Source organism: Heterodontus francisci, chromosome 1 (assembly GCF_036365525.1).
Source record: "Heterodontus francisci isolate sHetFra1 chromosome 1, sHetFra1.hap1, whole genome shotgun sequence".
NCBI classification, from domain to species: Eukaryota; Metazoa; Chordata; class Chondrichthyes; order Heterodontiformes; family Heterodontidae; genus Heterodontus; species Heterodontus francisci.
Window position 1 is genome coordinate 255,272,322 of NC_090371.1, and position 17,866 is coordinate 255,290,187.

At 42.1% G+C, this 17,866-nt stretch overlaps 1 protein-coding gene across 19 annotated transcripts in view; it reads left to right on the plus strand.

Moving 5' to 3' along the window:
* The window catches only part of inpp4b (inositol polyphosphate-4-phosphatase type II B), a 996,728-nt gene that overhangs the window by 814,657 nt on the left and 164,205 nt on the right, over positions 1-17,866 (plus strand). For all 19 annotated transcript variants that reach the window (XM_068043111.1, XM_068043134.1, XM_068043119.1 and 16 more), the window contains 3 exons: positions 6,507-6,713; positions 8,431-8,569; positions 15,076-15,248. In XM_068043111.1, the coding sequence (XP_067899212.1) occupies positions 6,507-6,713; positions 8,431-8,569; positions 15,076-15,248 (519 nt within the window). The remainder of the gene's footprint in view (positions 1-6,506; positions 6,714-8,430; positions 8,570-15,075; positions 15,249-17,866) is intronic.

Consider the following 17,866-nt stretch of genomic DNA (forward strand, 5'->3'; position numbering starts at 1 on the left):
CCTTTCAGGGTGTATTGAACGAATATCGTCATGTAGATCTAAATATGGTTTAATGCTTTGCTGGAGGCTGTTATTCCACCCGATCTAATAACTTATGCCTGAAGGTGTTGTGGAGTCAATGGTGTTTAAAGCTGCAGTACTTTCCCAACAGCTTATTTGAGTATTTGATATATTTAATGAGACACATTATATAAATTACTCAAACTGAATCTCTGCTGGTGAAATAAAACTTGGGCTGTGATTTGCCACAATTTGAGCTTAATTTATATTCCGTGTAAATTCATGAAAACTTACTTAACTGAGAGAAACTTTCATCTTTTACTTGTACTTTTTTGCATGATGTGACTTTGATGTTTTGAGTATCAATGCCTAATTTTCCTACAAGCTGATTTGGTAGTGAATTTTTCACAGTGATTAATACAGTTTAATTTGAGATCAGTGAATTTTAATGTCTGAGCTGTACAGATTAGGAAGGTCCTGACTTTTTGCTAAGATAACTGTTACGGTGGTAGAAGTACTGTAATTGGTCTGGGTTAGAGAGGGAACTCTTGATCATTGGAACTGGGCACATATGGATAGTGAAAGAGGATAGCCTAGCTCAGCTGTAAAATCTCCCATGTTGGAATAGCCTGTCAGCACTCACTGTTAGGTTGACTGGCCTCCATGGAACTTAACTGACCACGAAGTCACAGCCTTTAGTAGAGGAAGTGAAAGATTTCTAAGAGGAAAAGAAAAGTTACATTTGTGGATCAGTACTAAGAGCATGTCTCTATATTTTCTTAGCAGGGATGAGGGACTTCATTTACCTGGATAGATTGGAGAAGCTGGAGCTGTTCTCAGAGAAGAGGAGGTTGAGAGGAGATTTGATAGAAGTGTTCAAAATCACGAGGGGTCTAGACAGAGTAGATAGAGAAGCTGTTGCCATTGGTGGATATGTTGAGAACCAAAGGACATTGATATAAGGTGAAAGGCAAAAGAACCAATGGCAACGTGAGGACAAATGTTTTTGTGCAGCGAGCAGTTAGGATCTGGAATGCACTGCTTGAGAGTGTGGTGGAGGCAGATTCAGTTGTAGCTTTCGAAAGGGAACTGGATAAGCACCTGAAGAGGAATGATTTGTAGAGCCACAGAGAAAGGGCAGGGGAATGGGACTAGCTGATTTGCACCTGCAGAGAGATGGCATGGAAACAGTGGGCCAAATGGCCTCCTTCTGAGCTGATTCATTATACCTGGACCATTTGAATGAAGCCGGCAAACAGTGGAAGCCAAACTGAGTGTTCTGTTGAAGTTCACTGGTTATAGGAGGGAAGAAAATCTAGTAGCTCATGCTGAGCCAGTTGGCAGATTGAATCTAAATGGAGAAAGCTGAGCACAGAGGCGGGTCTGCACAGGCTGGCAGTGGGCACAATAATTTAATGGAACCAGCAAGAGCTCCTCCTGGCCCTACAGAAATAAAAGGAAAGAGGTTTTAAGTCATTTTGTGAAGTGGCCACTGGTTACTACCTGGTACAAACGGTGGAGCATGTCCAACATTCTCTGCCGATTTTCTCCACCTATTTATACTTCAAAATTGTAATTTTGGGTCCCACAATGATGAAGTTTGCTGATTTACATATTTAAACAAGTGGATATGCTGTGCCCCCATTTGCAGGCTTACCTGAAAATTGCATGTGGTAGGCCTTAGTTCGGATGAATTCCCTGCCCTTCTATTCACCTATTTTCAGGTGAGAAATGGATGACAGCTGAAAATCTCCCCATGTTGTCTGCTTCAAACCTTAGCTATGATTGTGCTTTCCACAGCCTCACAATCCTCTTTGTAAAAAGGCTTCTGCTGCTCTCTGTCCTAAATCTCTTACCTTTAATTATCTATATAGGTCCCATCAATCATTGGAAATAGTCTGTTTCTATTTACTTATCTCAGCCCTTCATAGTTTGAAATACAAATTCAAATCATTTCCATCAAATCACTTCTCTGTTCTAACAAAACAGCCCCAGTTTTTTTTTTAAACTTCTACTTTCTGTTTGGCTCTGAGTACAAATGTTACATCAGCTTAAATCTAAAATGGCTCCAAAGACCCTGTTTGCCCATCTCAGGCTGGCATACTGCGGAAAAAAAAAAAGCACAATGCTGTGATGCTGAATGTCTTTTCAGTGGAACACTGGTAGGCTAAAGCTAGTTGCTTTCACCACCTAGTGGTGCAGACAGCATCAAATAACAGAAACTGAACCTGAACAATTTTAGTTCTTTATGTATGCCAATGCATTTTAAATAGGAGCTTTTACCAGGCATTTGGGGAACTTTAGTGTTTTTCTCATCAAGTTGAAGTGTTAAAGGAGTACCAACAAATACACATATTCCTCACTGTAGATTGGAACATGATTGGATTGTCAGAGGTGCCTGACCATGCTGGAGCTTTTTTCTTCTTGGTATTGCATCCGAAATCTTCAATCTGGATCAGTAAAGTTGATGCTGCAATGTCTGGTTGCTGTTGTTATGGCTTTTCAGTACTTAATATTTCTTTCCAAATTGTTCAGTGTTTCTTTATAATCATTCATCTCTCTTTTAATAATAATGCAAACAGGGTAGTTTATACTAGCTAGCTGCCTGCCTTCGATTGGAGTAAACAATAGTATTGTATCCAGTCTTTGTATAAACTCTGTTTTCAGAAATCAATATTTTCCTATCTTTCTCCACTGCAGCTTTATTATTAAACTGATGGAGCCTCATCTTATTCTGAGAGGAGCGCTTGAAATACTTTTAGAACCAAACTTAACTGGATGTCCAATGCAGTTTGGTACTGCCATGCCACATTGCAGAGAGATAGAGGAAGAAATTATCTGACAAGTTGTAGCACAAATTACCAACCATTTCCTTCCCCTAATAGATGAAACATATTTGAAATTGAAATAAAAAGGTTATGATGTGTGATTTTGTAATTGTATTTTTTTAAAGTTTAATGATAGAAGCAAATATTTTCAATAGAAGCACTAGCAGTACTTTAGTAGGAGTGGAGCATTGTGTAGGTACTGTTGACAGCAGGCATTCTGCCTCATTAACAGCCAAATAGGTTTGGCAGCACACAAGTGTTGTGGTAAAGTTAGACTCCACCTCTTACCTTAACAAAGTTCTGGCATATAGAGCAGATCGGATTATTACATAAGATCACTTTAGAATGAAATGCATCAGAAATACATCTTTGCAGCAACATAAATGTTGGACTCTGCTCTGTGGTATTTTTAAAATAGGAAATTGAATACAAGACAACTATTATCAACCATTGGTGAACAATTTCAAAATTCTGCTCCCTTAAAAAAAAAAAATATGAACTTTGAACAGCATTTTTGGGGTGAAAATACATGGAATATGAATGTATTAAGATGAAATTTCTCTGATTTAACAAGGCAATAAACCTTTAAAATAATTAGGAAGTGATGCTAATTAGCTGTGGGAATAATAACTGGCCCAGAAGTATAAGATTACCAGTCCTGGAATCTTAATCTTTGACTTGCATTTGTATGATCAATGTTATTGCTTCTGGAGCATGGAACTAATGTATTGTCAACATTTATTGATGGATTTAAATTTATGACCATCTCTGGAATTTTACGTCATCTGGTGCAACATATGAAGCCAAACAAAACCAATCTTAATGTCTGTCACGGACAAAATTCTACTCATGAGTTTAGCGACCAGAGGGTAACAATTGCTGTTGACAGTGCTATCTTATGAATGTTCATTATGCTTGCATCAAATTTCTCTCTGCTATTTTGTCAAGAGTGATAGCCATATCCCGTGAACAAATTTTTAAAAACTGCTACTTTAAAATAGTAGAGAAAGGAGTCTGATGTGAGTGATTTAAGTGCCCATACAATAACCGGCAATTCTAATTTCTACCATTAGTTTCTAAGATTTATCAGCACTTCACAAAAAGAATTGGCCATTTTCTTCTGGCAAATCTGAACCTGTAGTTAAAGGTCAGTTATCAAAATGTATTTCTTGATATTTAAATGGTGAATAGATTGTCAGCTTTTACTAGGATATCATTTGTCAGCTTAGGTCAGTTGATAGTTTTATCACCTCGTAGAAGGTTATGGCGTGAAGCGAATGCTGCATTGCCTCTCCTATATGATATTAAACCGAGACCCTGTCTGCCAGTTCAGCCAGATATAAAAGATTTGTAAGAGTGTTAAGCAGGGGGTCTCACTTCCCTCTAAGGTCCTGACCCTGTACTATGCATCAATGACACAAAAGAAACTTTGGATACAATTTCCACTTTATGTGGAAAATCTTTATTAACCCAGGAAACAATAGTATATACTTTCAACACCAGCTGCTGAGTTAGACCTGCGTACGGGAGATCGTTCCCAGGTGGTCAGTCTGCTGAACGAATTCCTCTGCACGACTTCCTGTGACTAACCAAGCCACACTTCCCGGCTGCAGTAACAATGTCCTTGTGGGCTGTGGCTTTATACCCCTTTCTGATCCTGTTCCCTTGACATATAACGTAATATCTCAAATTGAGTCATCCGATTGGGTGTCGGTGCCTTATCGATCCCACCATGGCTATGCAAGACAACCTGCATGTGGTTATATACTGCTCTCAGTGGAGGTGGTGGGGTTCATACCAGCAATGGATGTGATATCTGCAGTTTGATAAGGCAGGAAGGAAACCATTCACACATATTCTGAGAGGGCTTTGTCCCTCAGAGTTGTTGTAGACGGAGTGTCTGATGTTGTAATAGTCTGGGGCCACCATTTCAATGACACATCTGTGCATATGTGTTTTCAGTTAAACGGTCATTATTTTTAAAGAAGTACAATATGAGCCCCAGCGATAATGTCTTCAGTCAGAATTCTTCTCACTTCATCCCAATGTCTTCCGCACCATCCAGTGAGCTCCACAACTGGTTACATTTTACTTATAAACAGGAATGCAAGAGATATTAAAAATGCCTACAGCAGAACAGAAATACACGAGCTATCAAAATGCCTTGCAGATCCCATAGCACTAAGGAGGGAGGTCTCCTGGCCATCATTCATTCCTCAATCAATAATACCAAAAATAGATTATGCTCTTGTTTGCTGTTTGTGGGTGCTTGTTTGAGAACTGGCTGCCTTTTTTGCCTACAAAACAGCAGCAATTACAGTTCAGAAGTGATTAATTGGCTACAAAATGCTTTGGGACATCCTGAGAATATCAAAGGTGTGATATAAATCCAAGAACTTTTTTTCCCTCCATTTTTTTTGCTGGTATAATGAGCTAGTCATTCCAACACCAAAACTAGTCTCATTAATTTCTGTTGGTTAATTTGGTGAATAGCTGATTGACACATACCTGAAAGTTCCTAAATTTGATCCTCATTCTCTGCTTAGTTAGTTGACTTTAGCAGGGGCAGTGCCACAGCTGCTACAATTGATTGTAGCACCACAAGTTAGGAAGGAGTAAATCAGTTAGGCTTCTGGTTCCTAATCAGTAACTCCTACTGCGTGTGTGTATAGGTAAAGCATAGGATCAGACTCAGCTGTGATGCCTCCTGCTGTTGAATAGCCAGATGACACTCATTGTCTGTGCTCACACATGAATGTTGACCACTTCAGTAAGGAGGATAAATAAACAAAAAAAAAAAAACTGACAAACTTGTAAATTCATCATAAAAGATGTTATTTTCTCTGTGATTCTCACCATCCACCTTTGGTGAGATGGCAGATCTTTCATTTGCCAAACTAAGAGACTTGAGTAGACCAAGGGTTCAAGCTATCAACTAGTTGGTGAGGGAAGAATGACTGTGGCCGGAATTTTGTGTGACCCCTTGAGGCGGGAGGTGGGGGGTGGAGGACCCATCGCCTTCCCATTGCCAAGTGATTGTCTCAGGGATGAGATAGACTGACGACGGCCTTCACACCCAGAGGCTAATTGAGGGCCTTAAGAGACCTATTATCAGCCAATTAAGGGCCTCTTCCTGCTGCCGCTGGGATATTATCTTACCACTGGCACGGGATGGTGGGGACTTCCCCCACAAGGGGAGGCTGTCTTGTAAAACAAGTCTCCCTCCCTGTTGGTTTGGGGAGGGTTCACTCCTCCATGGGAAATTTGTGGCCCACAGAGGACCCCCAGCCCTCCCTTGCCTGGGCCTTCCGGACTGGCCCAGGTGACCCCGTCTCGCTCACCTTGGGTCCAGGACTCCAACGCTGGGCTTGGGTCCTGGTGTCACTGCCGGCCCTCTGATTGTCCGGCAGCTTTTGGAGGCGTGCTCCCTGTCATTTGAGGGACGGGGATCGCAGCTCATGAAACTTTGAAGTTAAAAGACCGGAGGATCGGTCTGGGGGGGGGTGGGGGGTGGCGTTGCTGTGAGTAGGCCTAGTCAGCGTCTCCTCCCACCTTTTCGGCTCGGTGCCAGGAGGCCCTGGCTGAAGCACAAAATCCAGCCCTCTGTCTAAGAGGCAGATAGATTCAATTAAATTCAAACCAGTTATTTAATGTATGTATGTATGTATATTTTCACAGACTGAGCAGTTTGTACATGCCTTTGAAGACCAGTTGCTGAGAAGTGCCCTGCTAGCTCTACATAAGGCTCGTCCAAGTTACGTCAGCAAAAGACACTCAAATCTCATCCATAATCCAGAAGACACTGAACAACAGTGCGAAAACAGTGAGCGCAGGTCCAGCAACGATTCAATACCTCACCATGCTGAATATGATGAGGAAGATTGGGCAAGTGATATCTAGAGAACTTTTGCATTATAACTAGCGGACGTATTAACCTTGCTTATAGTTTACCATTTTCTCTAATTAGTTATTCATCAAGAACAATTCTACACGAGGAAATCGTAAGCCCTACATTTCTGTACACTGGTGCACCACAATATATTTAGAATGTGCTATGTAACGTGCAGTCAAATTACATCTAATATTACTGTAGTTTCAAATCATGCTGCATAATCATGCTTCAAGCTCAAATCATTTAGGGCTAGATTTTGCAGTTGGCGGCGAAGTAATGGCACTCGCCTCTGACCTTCGAGGAAGGCTGTCCGCAAAGATCTCTTTGACGCGGACTTTCCCTTTCCTGATGGAAGTTTAAATCAGGTGCCAAGTCAAGGGGATCGCCAAGCATGTAGCAACAATGATGTCAGCAAGCAGAATAAGCAGCTGAATATTGAAATATTCTCACAAATGACAACTCGGGAAGTTTGAAACCATTTTATCCTTTACTTTTAATTTAACTTTTTAGATAGCAAAATAAATGGTTACAATTGGATTTAAATAGAAGCTGAAATATCAATATAAACACATTTAAAACTTCTTTTTAAAAATGTGGAATATTTTTTATCATAATGGAGAAATTTTACATTCCCAACTGTAAAATTAGCTTTTCCGGGCCAGTAAAGGTGCTTAGCAGTAATTATGAAGTTAATGTGCTGTTAAAAACCCAGTTAAACCTCATTCAAGAAGGTGTTACTTTTTCAAGGGTTTTTACAGTGAGACTACAGTGCAAAAGTGGAAGTTTTTATGAACTCACTGATTGTTTGGGCATCGCACTCTGTGGGAACCTCAACACTGCACCCTTTGAAGGAGCGTAGAATCATTGACAGAAACTTCTAGATTTCTGCTTTACTCTGCTCACATGCAGACTCCCTCAGTTTCAGTGGAGTAATGATGATGGGGAACGCCAACTGTTTCGCTGTCATTACCACCACAACATCCATGCCATTATCTCATAATGGGAGTCATTTTTGTTGCCTGTCTGTTTACAATAATGTCAACTGCTGGCAAAATAAATTTATGCTCTTTGAACAGCAATACATGTGCGTCAAAAATACTTTGTAACAGCAAACCTTAGTATTTCATTGCATACTCTTTATTTATACTTCTCGGTAGTAAATTTTGTGTTTTTCAAAGCAGCTAATGAATAATTCATTACATCCAATTTCATAAAATCCCAGTCCTTTCACAGAATTGATTAGATACAGAGTCAAACTGCCTATACTCTATCCTAACAATTTGTCATAACCCTAACCTCACAAGAGAAATTCCTATTACACCAGTGTGACATTTCCATTTTCCATGCCAGCCTTGTGGCTACTCTAAGTCAGATTGTCAACTTGTGACATATCCGTGGTCGCTTTGAGATGTGGACTGGAAATTAGTTTGAGATTCATTTCACTTAAAACCTTACAGCTGACAGAGAAAGGAGATCTTGATGCTACCAGTTGAATATAGACATAGATCTCTTTTGAGCACTTCCAGTCTTTTGACTTGTTTTCTTTCTCAAACTGTATCTTCTTAACCTTGTGTTTTATGACTGATGGATTGCAAGTTAAGGCAATGTTTGCAATAATTTTATGAATTTACTGACATTCATAGTATACGTACAATCATAGTACAGAAAATCTGTTTTTTGTTCTGGATATAACTTGATTTTTTTTTCTAGGACAGAGTGTGGGTGAATGTGGGGAAAAGCTTGAACTGTATTATTGCAATGGTGGACCGACTGCTTGAACAAGGTGACACTGGGCAAGAATGTGAGCTTGAACCTTCGCCCGTTGATCAAATCACATCCTCAGTATGTGGTAAGTGTAATTTCAAGTTACACAAACCATAGGAAGACAGATAAAGAACAGGCAATGACTCTGCTGTAACACTTTACATCTATTTTAACTGGGAGTACTGTTTAATTCCTCAATTTAGTTTAATATAGATATTTGAGATGGATGACTTTTAGTATTTATGATTGATTTGCTTTCTTTTTCACTTTAATAGGTAGAAAATTGTGGGCTGGTAAGGACAGAGGCGGAAGACCCTAGCTGCAGTGTTTCATTAAAACATTTAGACGACAAATTTCAGCCCTTTAGTGCCATTTTTTCAGCACTATGATTACTGTTTTGGCTACAAAATGGCGTGTGCACACACTTCTGGTGTGACGCATACCAGATGCCATTTTGGTGAGGATCTTCACGTGCATGCAGAGAGCATCCAACGGAAGTATGCACAGTAGGCAGATTTAACATCAGTCAGCACGTAACACTGATTTTGCATTAGCACTGCTATTTTGCAGCTCAGTGCTCCAGCCAATGCCACTTCCTAAACATGCATAGCTGAACACACATTCAGCAGCTGGCAGGAACCTCCCACCTCCCCACCAGTGCTATTTAAAGGTGCTATTTAACTACTATACAGGTTAGTTGATTGATTTCTACTAGGTGTTGATGCAATTGTAAAACTGTTTGGTGACTTTGAGTTCTTTACAGTTGCTAAAGTCTATAGGGAGTGGTGTGGCACATGCTGAAGGACTTTGTTTTGACTTCAAGGATTCTGCAAAAACCACTTGCTCCCAGACTTGGATGCAGTACTATGCATTCCTCTTGGACTACAGCATGAGAGGGAGAATTAAGAGGTTTAACAGAGCAGGACAAGCTGTAGGAAGAGGGAGGAGGAGAAGGACTTCTCAATAAGAGGGCGGTTCCGTCCAGAGTATTCAGGGAGCAATTCTCCTCAGCGAGGAAAAGTTTGTGAGACACCTGCACTTCAGTAAGGATGTCCTCACTGAAATCTGCCACCTGCTGCAACTTTAGAGCAGGACTTGGACCATTGCTGCTGGCTGTGAAGGAGATTATGGACATAGACTTTTATGCAGGCTGGAGCAGGTGATATTTGCAACATCTTGCAGTTTGCTGTCCACTGTTGCATAAGGTCTCTGAGGCTCTGTATTCCAAGAGAGCCGAACACATTTGATTCTCTTTTGCCAGGGAGAAGCAGGCACAGCAAACACATAGCTTCACGAGCGTATCAGGTTTCCCCATGATACAGGGTACCATTATCTGCATGCATGTTGCTTTTTGGGCACCACATATCAACTCTGAGATGTACCACTCCCTTGATGTCCAACTTGTATGTGACTATATGCAGTGCATCATGCAGATCAATGCCTGTTATCCTGACAGCAATCATGATGCTTTCATTCTGTGGCAGCCCACTGTGCCATCTGCATTTGAACCACCATGACAAATCAGAGGATGGCTACTGGATGATGAGGGCTGTCCTTTGACAACATGACTCATGACTCTTGTGCACTACCCCCACACACAAGAGCAGCATGCATACAATGAAAGCCAGGCTTCCACACAAAATGTGACAGAGCAGACTATTGGGGTGATGAAATAGTGCTTTTGTTGCCTGGACTGGTCTGTTGGAGCCCCTACAGTACTTAGTAGAATGCATGTCAAGATCCGTGGTGGTCTGTTGCTTAGTGCACAACCTCACTATCATAAGCGCACAGCACTTGCCACCAGCTATATGACAACAAGCTGAGGAGGCAAAGGAAGAGGAAGGGAGGAGAAACTACTATAACCCCTTTCTGGCTGGGCTGTCTGTGATTCACTCATCCGACTGCGATACCAGTTAACACAATCCCAATTCCCCATTTACCAACACTCTCGCACCTTACCCTCCGTCTGTTACTGATCATCACAGTGGCTACTTTGCTGCAATGCAAAAATAAAAGCCAGCACAAAGTAAACATTCCAAACCAAATTTATAAATTAAACCATGCCCTATTTCATACAAGAATCAACTAATCACCCTTGTGCATTCCCTTAGTGCTTGTCTTACACTGCCTTTTCCTGCTTTAGTGCTCTTAAGCAGTGGCTGCAGCATGGCCATTGGAAGGCTGCTGACTTTCAAGTCGGGGAGACTGCAAGATGGCCTTGCAGAATGATATCAAGCAGCTCTGGATGTAGAATGCCCAGCTTCAGACTGTATCATGGGGCAAGGGTGGCAGAAGTCTGGGCTGGCTTGCTGGTCGGCAACAATAAGGGTGGTTTGGCAGTGGTGGGACGACGGATGCTATCATCTTGAGAGAGGACAACAGGTTCATGCTTCGCAGAGTCCCTACAGCAGCACTTCAGCATTCCTAGTAATATATTGGCAAACAGTTTCTTGGACTGCTGTGACACCCTGCAAGCCACTTTGAGCACTGGTATCCATTGCTATGATGGCAGCAGTCTGCACCTCCATGGCAGCATCCAGACGTAGATTGGCTTCTGCTTGTGATGCAATGTAATGTTATGGACAGATGGCAGGTGGTGTAGGTGACTTCCACTTTCCACCTCTCAGCTGACCGCACATAGTGTTTTTTTAAGAAATAGTGTTTTAGTCCGTGAGTGTTTTAAAGGTCAACTAAACAGACAAATGACAGGTTTTCTCATAGGTTTAAAAAGAAAGCTAACAATTTATTAAACAATACCCGAAAATGTTCACAACCTCAGCCACTCACACAGGCACACACACAAGAAAAGATAGAGATTACAGAATGGCATGCATTTATGTCTGATTGTTATAAAAAGAGTTAACTTTGAAACCACCTTGGTTTTCCAGAAGGAATTTTTAACAATGTTGCTGGCCTGATGTTCCTTTTCTTGGTTCACTGCAGGATTGCAGATTCCTTTAAGACTCAGTCAAAGTCAATGGACAATCTTGTTAAAATTTCTCAAATGGGGTGTTTTTAAAGGTCACCTTTTTCAGTCTCTGCCTCGGTGGTTTAAAGATGTTACAGGCAGGGTCCTCTTCTTGGCTCGAATGGATCTGTCAGATGCTGGCTGTGTGTCTCTCTCTCTCTCACCTTCAGAGAAAACCCTTTTTTAAGAAAGCCTTTATCAGGTTTGGTTTAGGTCAGGTGACCATGGATGGTCTCCCCTGGTGTGTTCATACAATGTCTTTGAATATGTGGCCACTGATACACAATGGGGTTTATGGGGTTTGAATGTTGGCTTATCTTGATAAAGTGGTGTTACTTCACACCTATTATCTTGGCTTTGCATCCGGAGTTGGCCTGGTTGTGAAGGTCTTTGTCAACCCAATTCTTGAAGATAGGAGCTATTTAGCATTGAATGACCTGTTTTGCATTTTAATGTGCTTTCGAACTAGTCTACACATGATGATGGGTTTCATCTTCAGCAGTCCCCGATGTATATTTCCAGTACAGGAGAGGTCACCTCACCTTTTACTCCACCTTGTCTGCAGCAAAATATGTCAATTTTTTTGGAGTTTAATTCACCAGTTCATTTTTACATTTCAAAATTGCTTCAGTTCAATTTAGTTCATAACTGTTCCTTTCATGAGTGTGACAGGAAGCTGAGACATCAGCCATCAGATGCTGCATGGTGATCGGATCTGCAAGTGTGCTAATGATGTTGGCTGCCATCTCCACGCTGGAAAGGCTGGGCTCCAAGCACTGCGCAAAGCTCTGTGTCAAGTCGGTGCTGGATTCTTCACTGCTGCTTGACATTGCACCTAGGCTTTCTGGCAGGCTTAATAATGCACCAAGTATTTTATTGTGCATATCCATCAGCCTTCTAGTATAGCCTGCCCCATTGAAGTACCCACCTAAGTCCTCTGCGGCAGAACTCAGGTATGGCCTTGCCCTCTGGTGAAGTGACACCTGCACTACCCTTGTCCCTGCATTGGGTCCAGGCACTCATGCTTGGTGTGCCACCACATACAGATACCATCTCTAAGATATTCTCTAAAGTATGCGCAGAGTCAGCATCTGAGCTCTTCCACCTCTTGCTCTTATATCACTGCCTGGTCTGGTAGATGTTTTTGGGTATCAGAAAGGAAAAAAGGCACAAGGACAGAGTTATTGTGAGGGGAGTTGGGGTGGGGAGGGAAGGCAAGAGGTTCATGTTTACACTATTTGCAGCTTGCAAATCAGAAGAGATTATGGGATGAGAAGGAAGTAGGGTGTGAAAAGGAAGATTAGATACAAGGATAGCATTATCTTCGATGGTTTCAGCCCCATTGCTGGACACAGCCTCAGCGATGGCTGATCCAATGATGGTGCTGACTGTCTCCTCCATCAGGCTAAGGCCGTGCTGCCATGCCTGTCCCCCCATGGTTAGCTCCTGATGCCTCCATTGATGCACCAACCTGTCCTGCAAGTGTATCCATGAGTGTGGTGCAATGTGTTCGGGTCATGTGACTGTCATGGTTGAATATCTGGCAGGTTGTGCAAACTGTGAGATGTGGGTGTGAGGCTTGCAGCAGTGCTAAGTGTATGAGTGTGAGGTGAAGTTATGAATGTGAGGTATGAGTTGTAATGGATCAAGATTGTTAGGTGAATGAAGGGGGCCTGGTACATTGATCAGAATATGGCCCTAGTGGTGCAGTTGGTGGGACATGGCATTTGAATATTCATTTCCTGACTTTGACCACTTGTGTGAGGTCATTGAACTTCCTGCAACACTGCATCCAGGTCCTCAGGGCATGACACCTGGCATTGACTGTCATGGCTATCTGCCTTTGCAAAATTTATTTGGAGGGCCTTCGGACCCTCTATAGATAGAACACATCTCTCCCCATCTCCACCTCCTCCACCAAGCCATCCAGTGCAGCATCAGAGAAACTTGGAGCGTGTGCTGTTCACTGTTGCTCCATAATTCATACTTTTTTTCCTGCTCAGAGTCGCTTTCACAAAAAATTCCAGCAGCTGCTGCAGTCAGAAAGCATCTCCCCTTTAAGAGGTGCTGGCTAGCTTTAAAGTGGTGCTAGCCTCAGACAAATCTGGGCCCCCTGCTGAAGCATGCAGTGTTATAAGAAATGAAGGACTCTGGAGTCTGTGAGACACTAACAAAGGATTGAGATGCCAAATTCTGGGCAGGTTAAGGGAAAGTCAACATGTGACTGCAGGGCTGGTCAAGGAGGGCAGCATTCACATTTTGGGACATGGGAGTGATTTCTGGGACAAACTGGCAAACCATACAAAGTTAGGTTCAACCTAAGAGTGCAAAGGGATAGTGAATCAAAGATAAGGGTGCTGGACTACAAAAGGGCAGGGTAATAACTTACGATTATGTAATGCCTTTAACTTAGATAAACATCCCAAAGCACTTCACAGAGGCATAATCAAGAAGGGATACTTGACTGGGCAGAAAAGTTAGCAAACAGGTTGACAGCTCAGCAGTGGGAAATCTTTAAATATAAAATGGATATAGTACCAAATATATTCTAATAAAATGAAAACACTGTACATCAAAGAAGAGTGTTATGTGGACTAATGAAGAGATTAAAAATAAAACTTAAAAGGACAGTTGGAGCTAATAATACTGAAGAAACACAGAAAAGAATGGAGTAAGTATAGTGGGAATGTGAAAAGGGGCATTAGATGGGAAAATGGATAACAGACAATATAAAAGGAAATAACTATTTAAGTGCATTGGACTGCTTAGGGATGATGGAAGGAGTCTAATTGCGGAAGATAAAGTTATAGTAGGATTATTGGATATTTTCCATTTGTTTCCACAGATGATTGTGGAAAGGGGAATATGTCCACTAGAGGCAGATATGAAATAATTGTTAGAGATAACTGTTGAAAATAAATTGTTCTCAATTTAAAAAAAATAGCAGAACTCAAAATGGATAAGCCACTGGGTTCTGATGACATATATCTTCGGCCTTCAAAAGGAATCGGGAGAAGAATTAGAAAGGGTTTTTATACAGTGAATAAGGAAAGACAATGTTTCCTGTTGGAGAGTCAGTGATGAGGGATCATCAATTTAAAATTCACTAAGAATGTTTAGGATAAATTTCTTTTCATAGCAAAGTATTGGGAGCAGCTGAGCAGAGATACGTTTGATAAATATTTGAAACAGATGGCTGTGGGGGAAGCACAGGATTTTAATTCTAAAATCCTCTAGCCAAGACCTGATGCAACACTGCCTCCATCTGTGCTGTAAACGCCTGTGATTCTCTGGTTCCATCAACTGCTTGAGTTAAGTCTCTCAATTTGGAACATTATCTGAGCCATTTAATTTGTGGCTGTCTTATTAGCACACTACAGGCTACATGTTATCCTGTATTTATTTTGGTAAACAACATTACTGCTGAAGATTTTTATTTTCCAGGGGATTTTAATTTTCAATAAAGCCATCAAAAAGAATTTTATTAAATAAATATCATTGTGAGCTTTTTTGTAATTCAGTAGGAGGTATAATTCAAATGTGGGCTATCTTAAGTTAGTCTTTTACTGTATTTCTGCTATTGTACAATTGTCTTGCATTTCTTCGTCTCTTTGTTTTGTAAGATGACTGGTACGAAGGGCTATATCCTCTGGTAGTTACTTTAAAGGACTGTGTCAAGGAAGTGATTGATAGAGCAAAGAAGGCCATGGTATTTGTTCTTCTTCAAGATTGTGGTTCCAATATACCACAGGCCCTGGCATTGCATCAGAGGAGAGATGTTGTCTTCAGCCAAGCAGTAAGTGCATGTTTCATCACCTCATAATGCATACAACGAGAAGGAATGCATGTGGATTAGCTGGTATAAACTAATTTGATGATATAGAATCATAGAGAGATACAGCACTTAAACAGACCCTTCGGCCCGCCAAGTCTGTGCCGACCAACAACCGCCCATTTATACTAATCCTACATTAATCCCATATTCCCTACCACATCCCCACCATTCTCCTACCGACACTAGGGGCAATTTACAATGGCCAATTTACCTATCAACCTGCAAGTCTTTGGCTGTGGGAGGAAACCGGAGCACCCGGCAGAAACCCACACGGTCACAGGGAGAACTTGCAAACTCCACACTGGCAGTACCTAGAACCGAACCCGGGTCGCTGGAGCTGTGAGGCTGCGGTGCTAACCACTGCGCCACTGTGCTGCCCCATATCTTCCATTACATAAAGCAGGAACTCAAGCTGATGATAATCAAACACATATTGCTTAATTGTTATAAGCCTCTGGGGGTGGCTTTCTCAAATCGCCATTAATGATGAACATTCAGATTAATTTGTTTCCCTCCACTCTTCTTCCTGTCCTTAAGAGCATTGATTTGTTCTGTAGTATATTTCCTCACGCGTAGCTACCCTCCAATATATGGTTTAAAAAAAACCCATGTCAGCCTAGACAGTGAGTATTTGACTCACAAGCAGCAACACAGCCAACTCTGACCTTGTACTCACCCAGTGCACAAATGTTAACAGTTCTAGTAGGAACCACTGGTAATGATTAGTAACCTGTCGTCTTACCTCTTTATATTAAGGGCACTACAATCAATTGTAGCCATGGCTGAGATGAGTGACTTTAGCAGAGACCTGTGATTGAACCTGGGATGATGCTATTTTGTATGGATTACCATACTAGGACATGCATTTTCCCATTGAGCCATTAGGGAGTTTATTCGGGTTAGTTAATTTGAAATGTAAATAAATCAGGCCAGTACATGAACTGTGAAAGTTTCTACTTGACTGCCAGGGTGTGAGCTCACTGTTTGCCAGCATATTGAGTGCATGCTCAGCAGTAGACTGGTAGGGAAGGTTTTTTGGCTTGGAAAGTGTTGTAGTACTTTAATAATGGGCATCTCTAATAGGATCGGGCATCTCACAAGGAGTGAAGTTACTAACTTCTGTTCCTATTGCAGAGCATTGTCATACAGAATTGGGCTGGGACTTTGCTCTACTGTTCCAAAAAGGAGTAAAACCATCTAAAACTGTCAGATAAGGAAGTCTTTAGAACATATAACCATTTTATCTAGTGTGATTTGCTGATTTTTTGTGTAACCCAGGTATGTCACATGCCTTTTGCTGTAAGGACGCCTTGTCTCACTGTTGCAGGTAAAAAATATTTTTAATTGAAAGAGAGGCTTATGATCTTGTTCAGCCAAATAAGAAACCTAAAAACAGTGGAGAAATAAGTACAGAAACTAATCATGATGATAAAAGTTAGAGGCCAATTCTTTAAAACATAGAGGTAGTAGCAGAATATAGCAATAATGAGAAAGGTTTATATCTATATAGCACCTTTTACAACCTCAGTACATCCCAAAGCACTTTGCAGCCAATGAAGTACTGTTTGAAGCGTAGTCACTGTTGGAATGTAATGAAACATGCACACGGTAAGCTCTTAATCAGCAATGCAATAATGGCCAGGTAATCTGTCTTTTTGTGCTGTTGATTGAGGCATAAATATTGGCCAGGACACTGGGAATAACTCCCCTGCTGTTCTTCGAAATTGTGCCATGGAATCACTTACGTCCAGGTGACAGGGCATTCCGAAAGATGACACCTCCCAACATTGCAGCACTCCCTCAATACTGCGCTGGTGTGTCAGCCTAGATTTCTATGTCCTGGGGAGAAATTTTATGCTGTTCCCCCACGACGACTTCAGAGGCAGGGAGAGCATATAATCGGGCGGGATGGTGGTGGGGGTCCCCGCCACCCAAATTAAGTTAGGGGTGGGAAAGCTCATGGACAGCCTTCCAGCTCTGCTGCATATTGAGAATGTTAAGTGGGAAATTAATGCCCAATAAAGGGCCTCATCCCACCACTGTTGGCATTAGCCCAGTGGCAAGTGGCCCTGTCACCGCATGGGAAGCACGCCAAGCAAACCCATGTTGGTTGCTTGCTGGCTCTGGTGGGGTGTACTTCGTTAAAAGGCACTTACTGCCTGATCGAGGGACCCGGCATCAGGAAGGGGAGGACCCACTAAGAGCCACACCTCTGCCCTTGCTGCTGACCCTCCCTACACCCCTCTCACCTGAGAAATCCCTCCCACCCTGACTCACCTGTGGCCTGGGTCCGATGAGTCCAGTACCGGCAGCAGCCACTGCCTCCATGGTGGTGATGCTCACTTAGACGGCTGCCGAGCTCTGATTGGCCGGCAGCTCTCAGCAGGCAGGACATCTGACACCAGGGTTCTTAATCCCAGGAAAGGCCCCCTACTGTTCACTTAAGAGTCGAATTGGCACGCAATGCAGCAGGAAATCCCCAGAAGAAGCGACGAGTGGCTCTCGCTGACGCTTTAGTTTGTGACTGAGACCCCTGTCGCCCAGATAAAATCCCAGCCCTGGAGTGGGACTTGGACCCA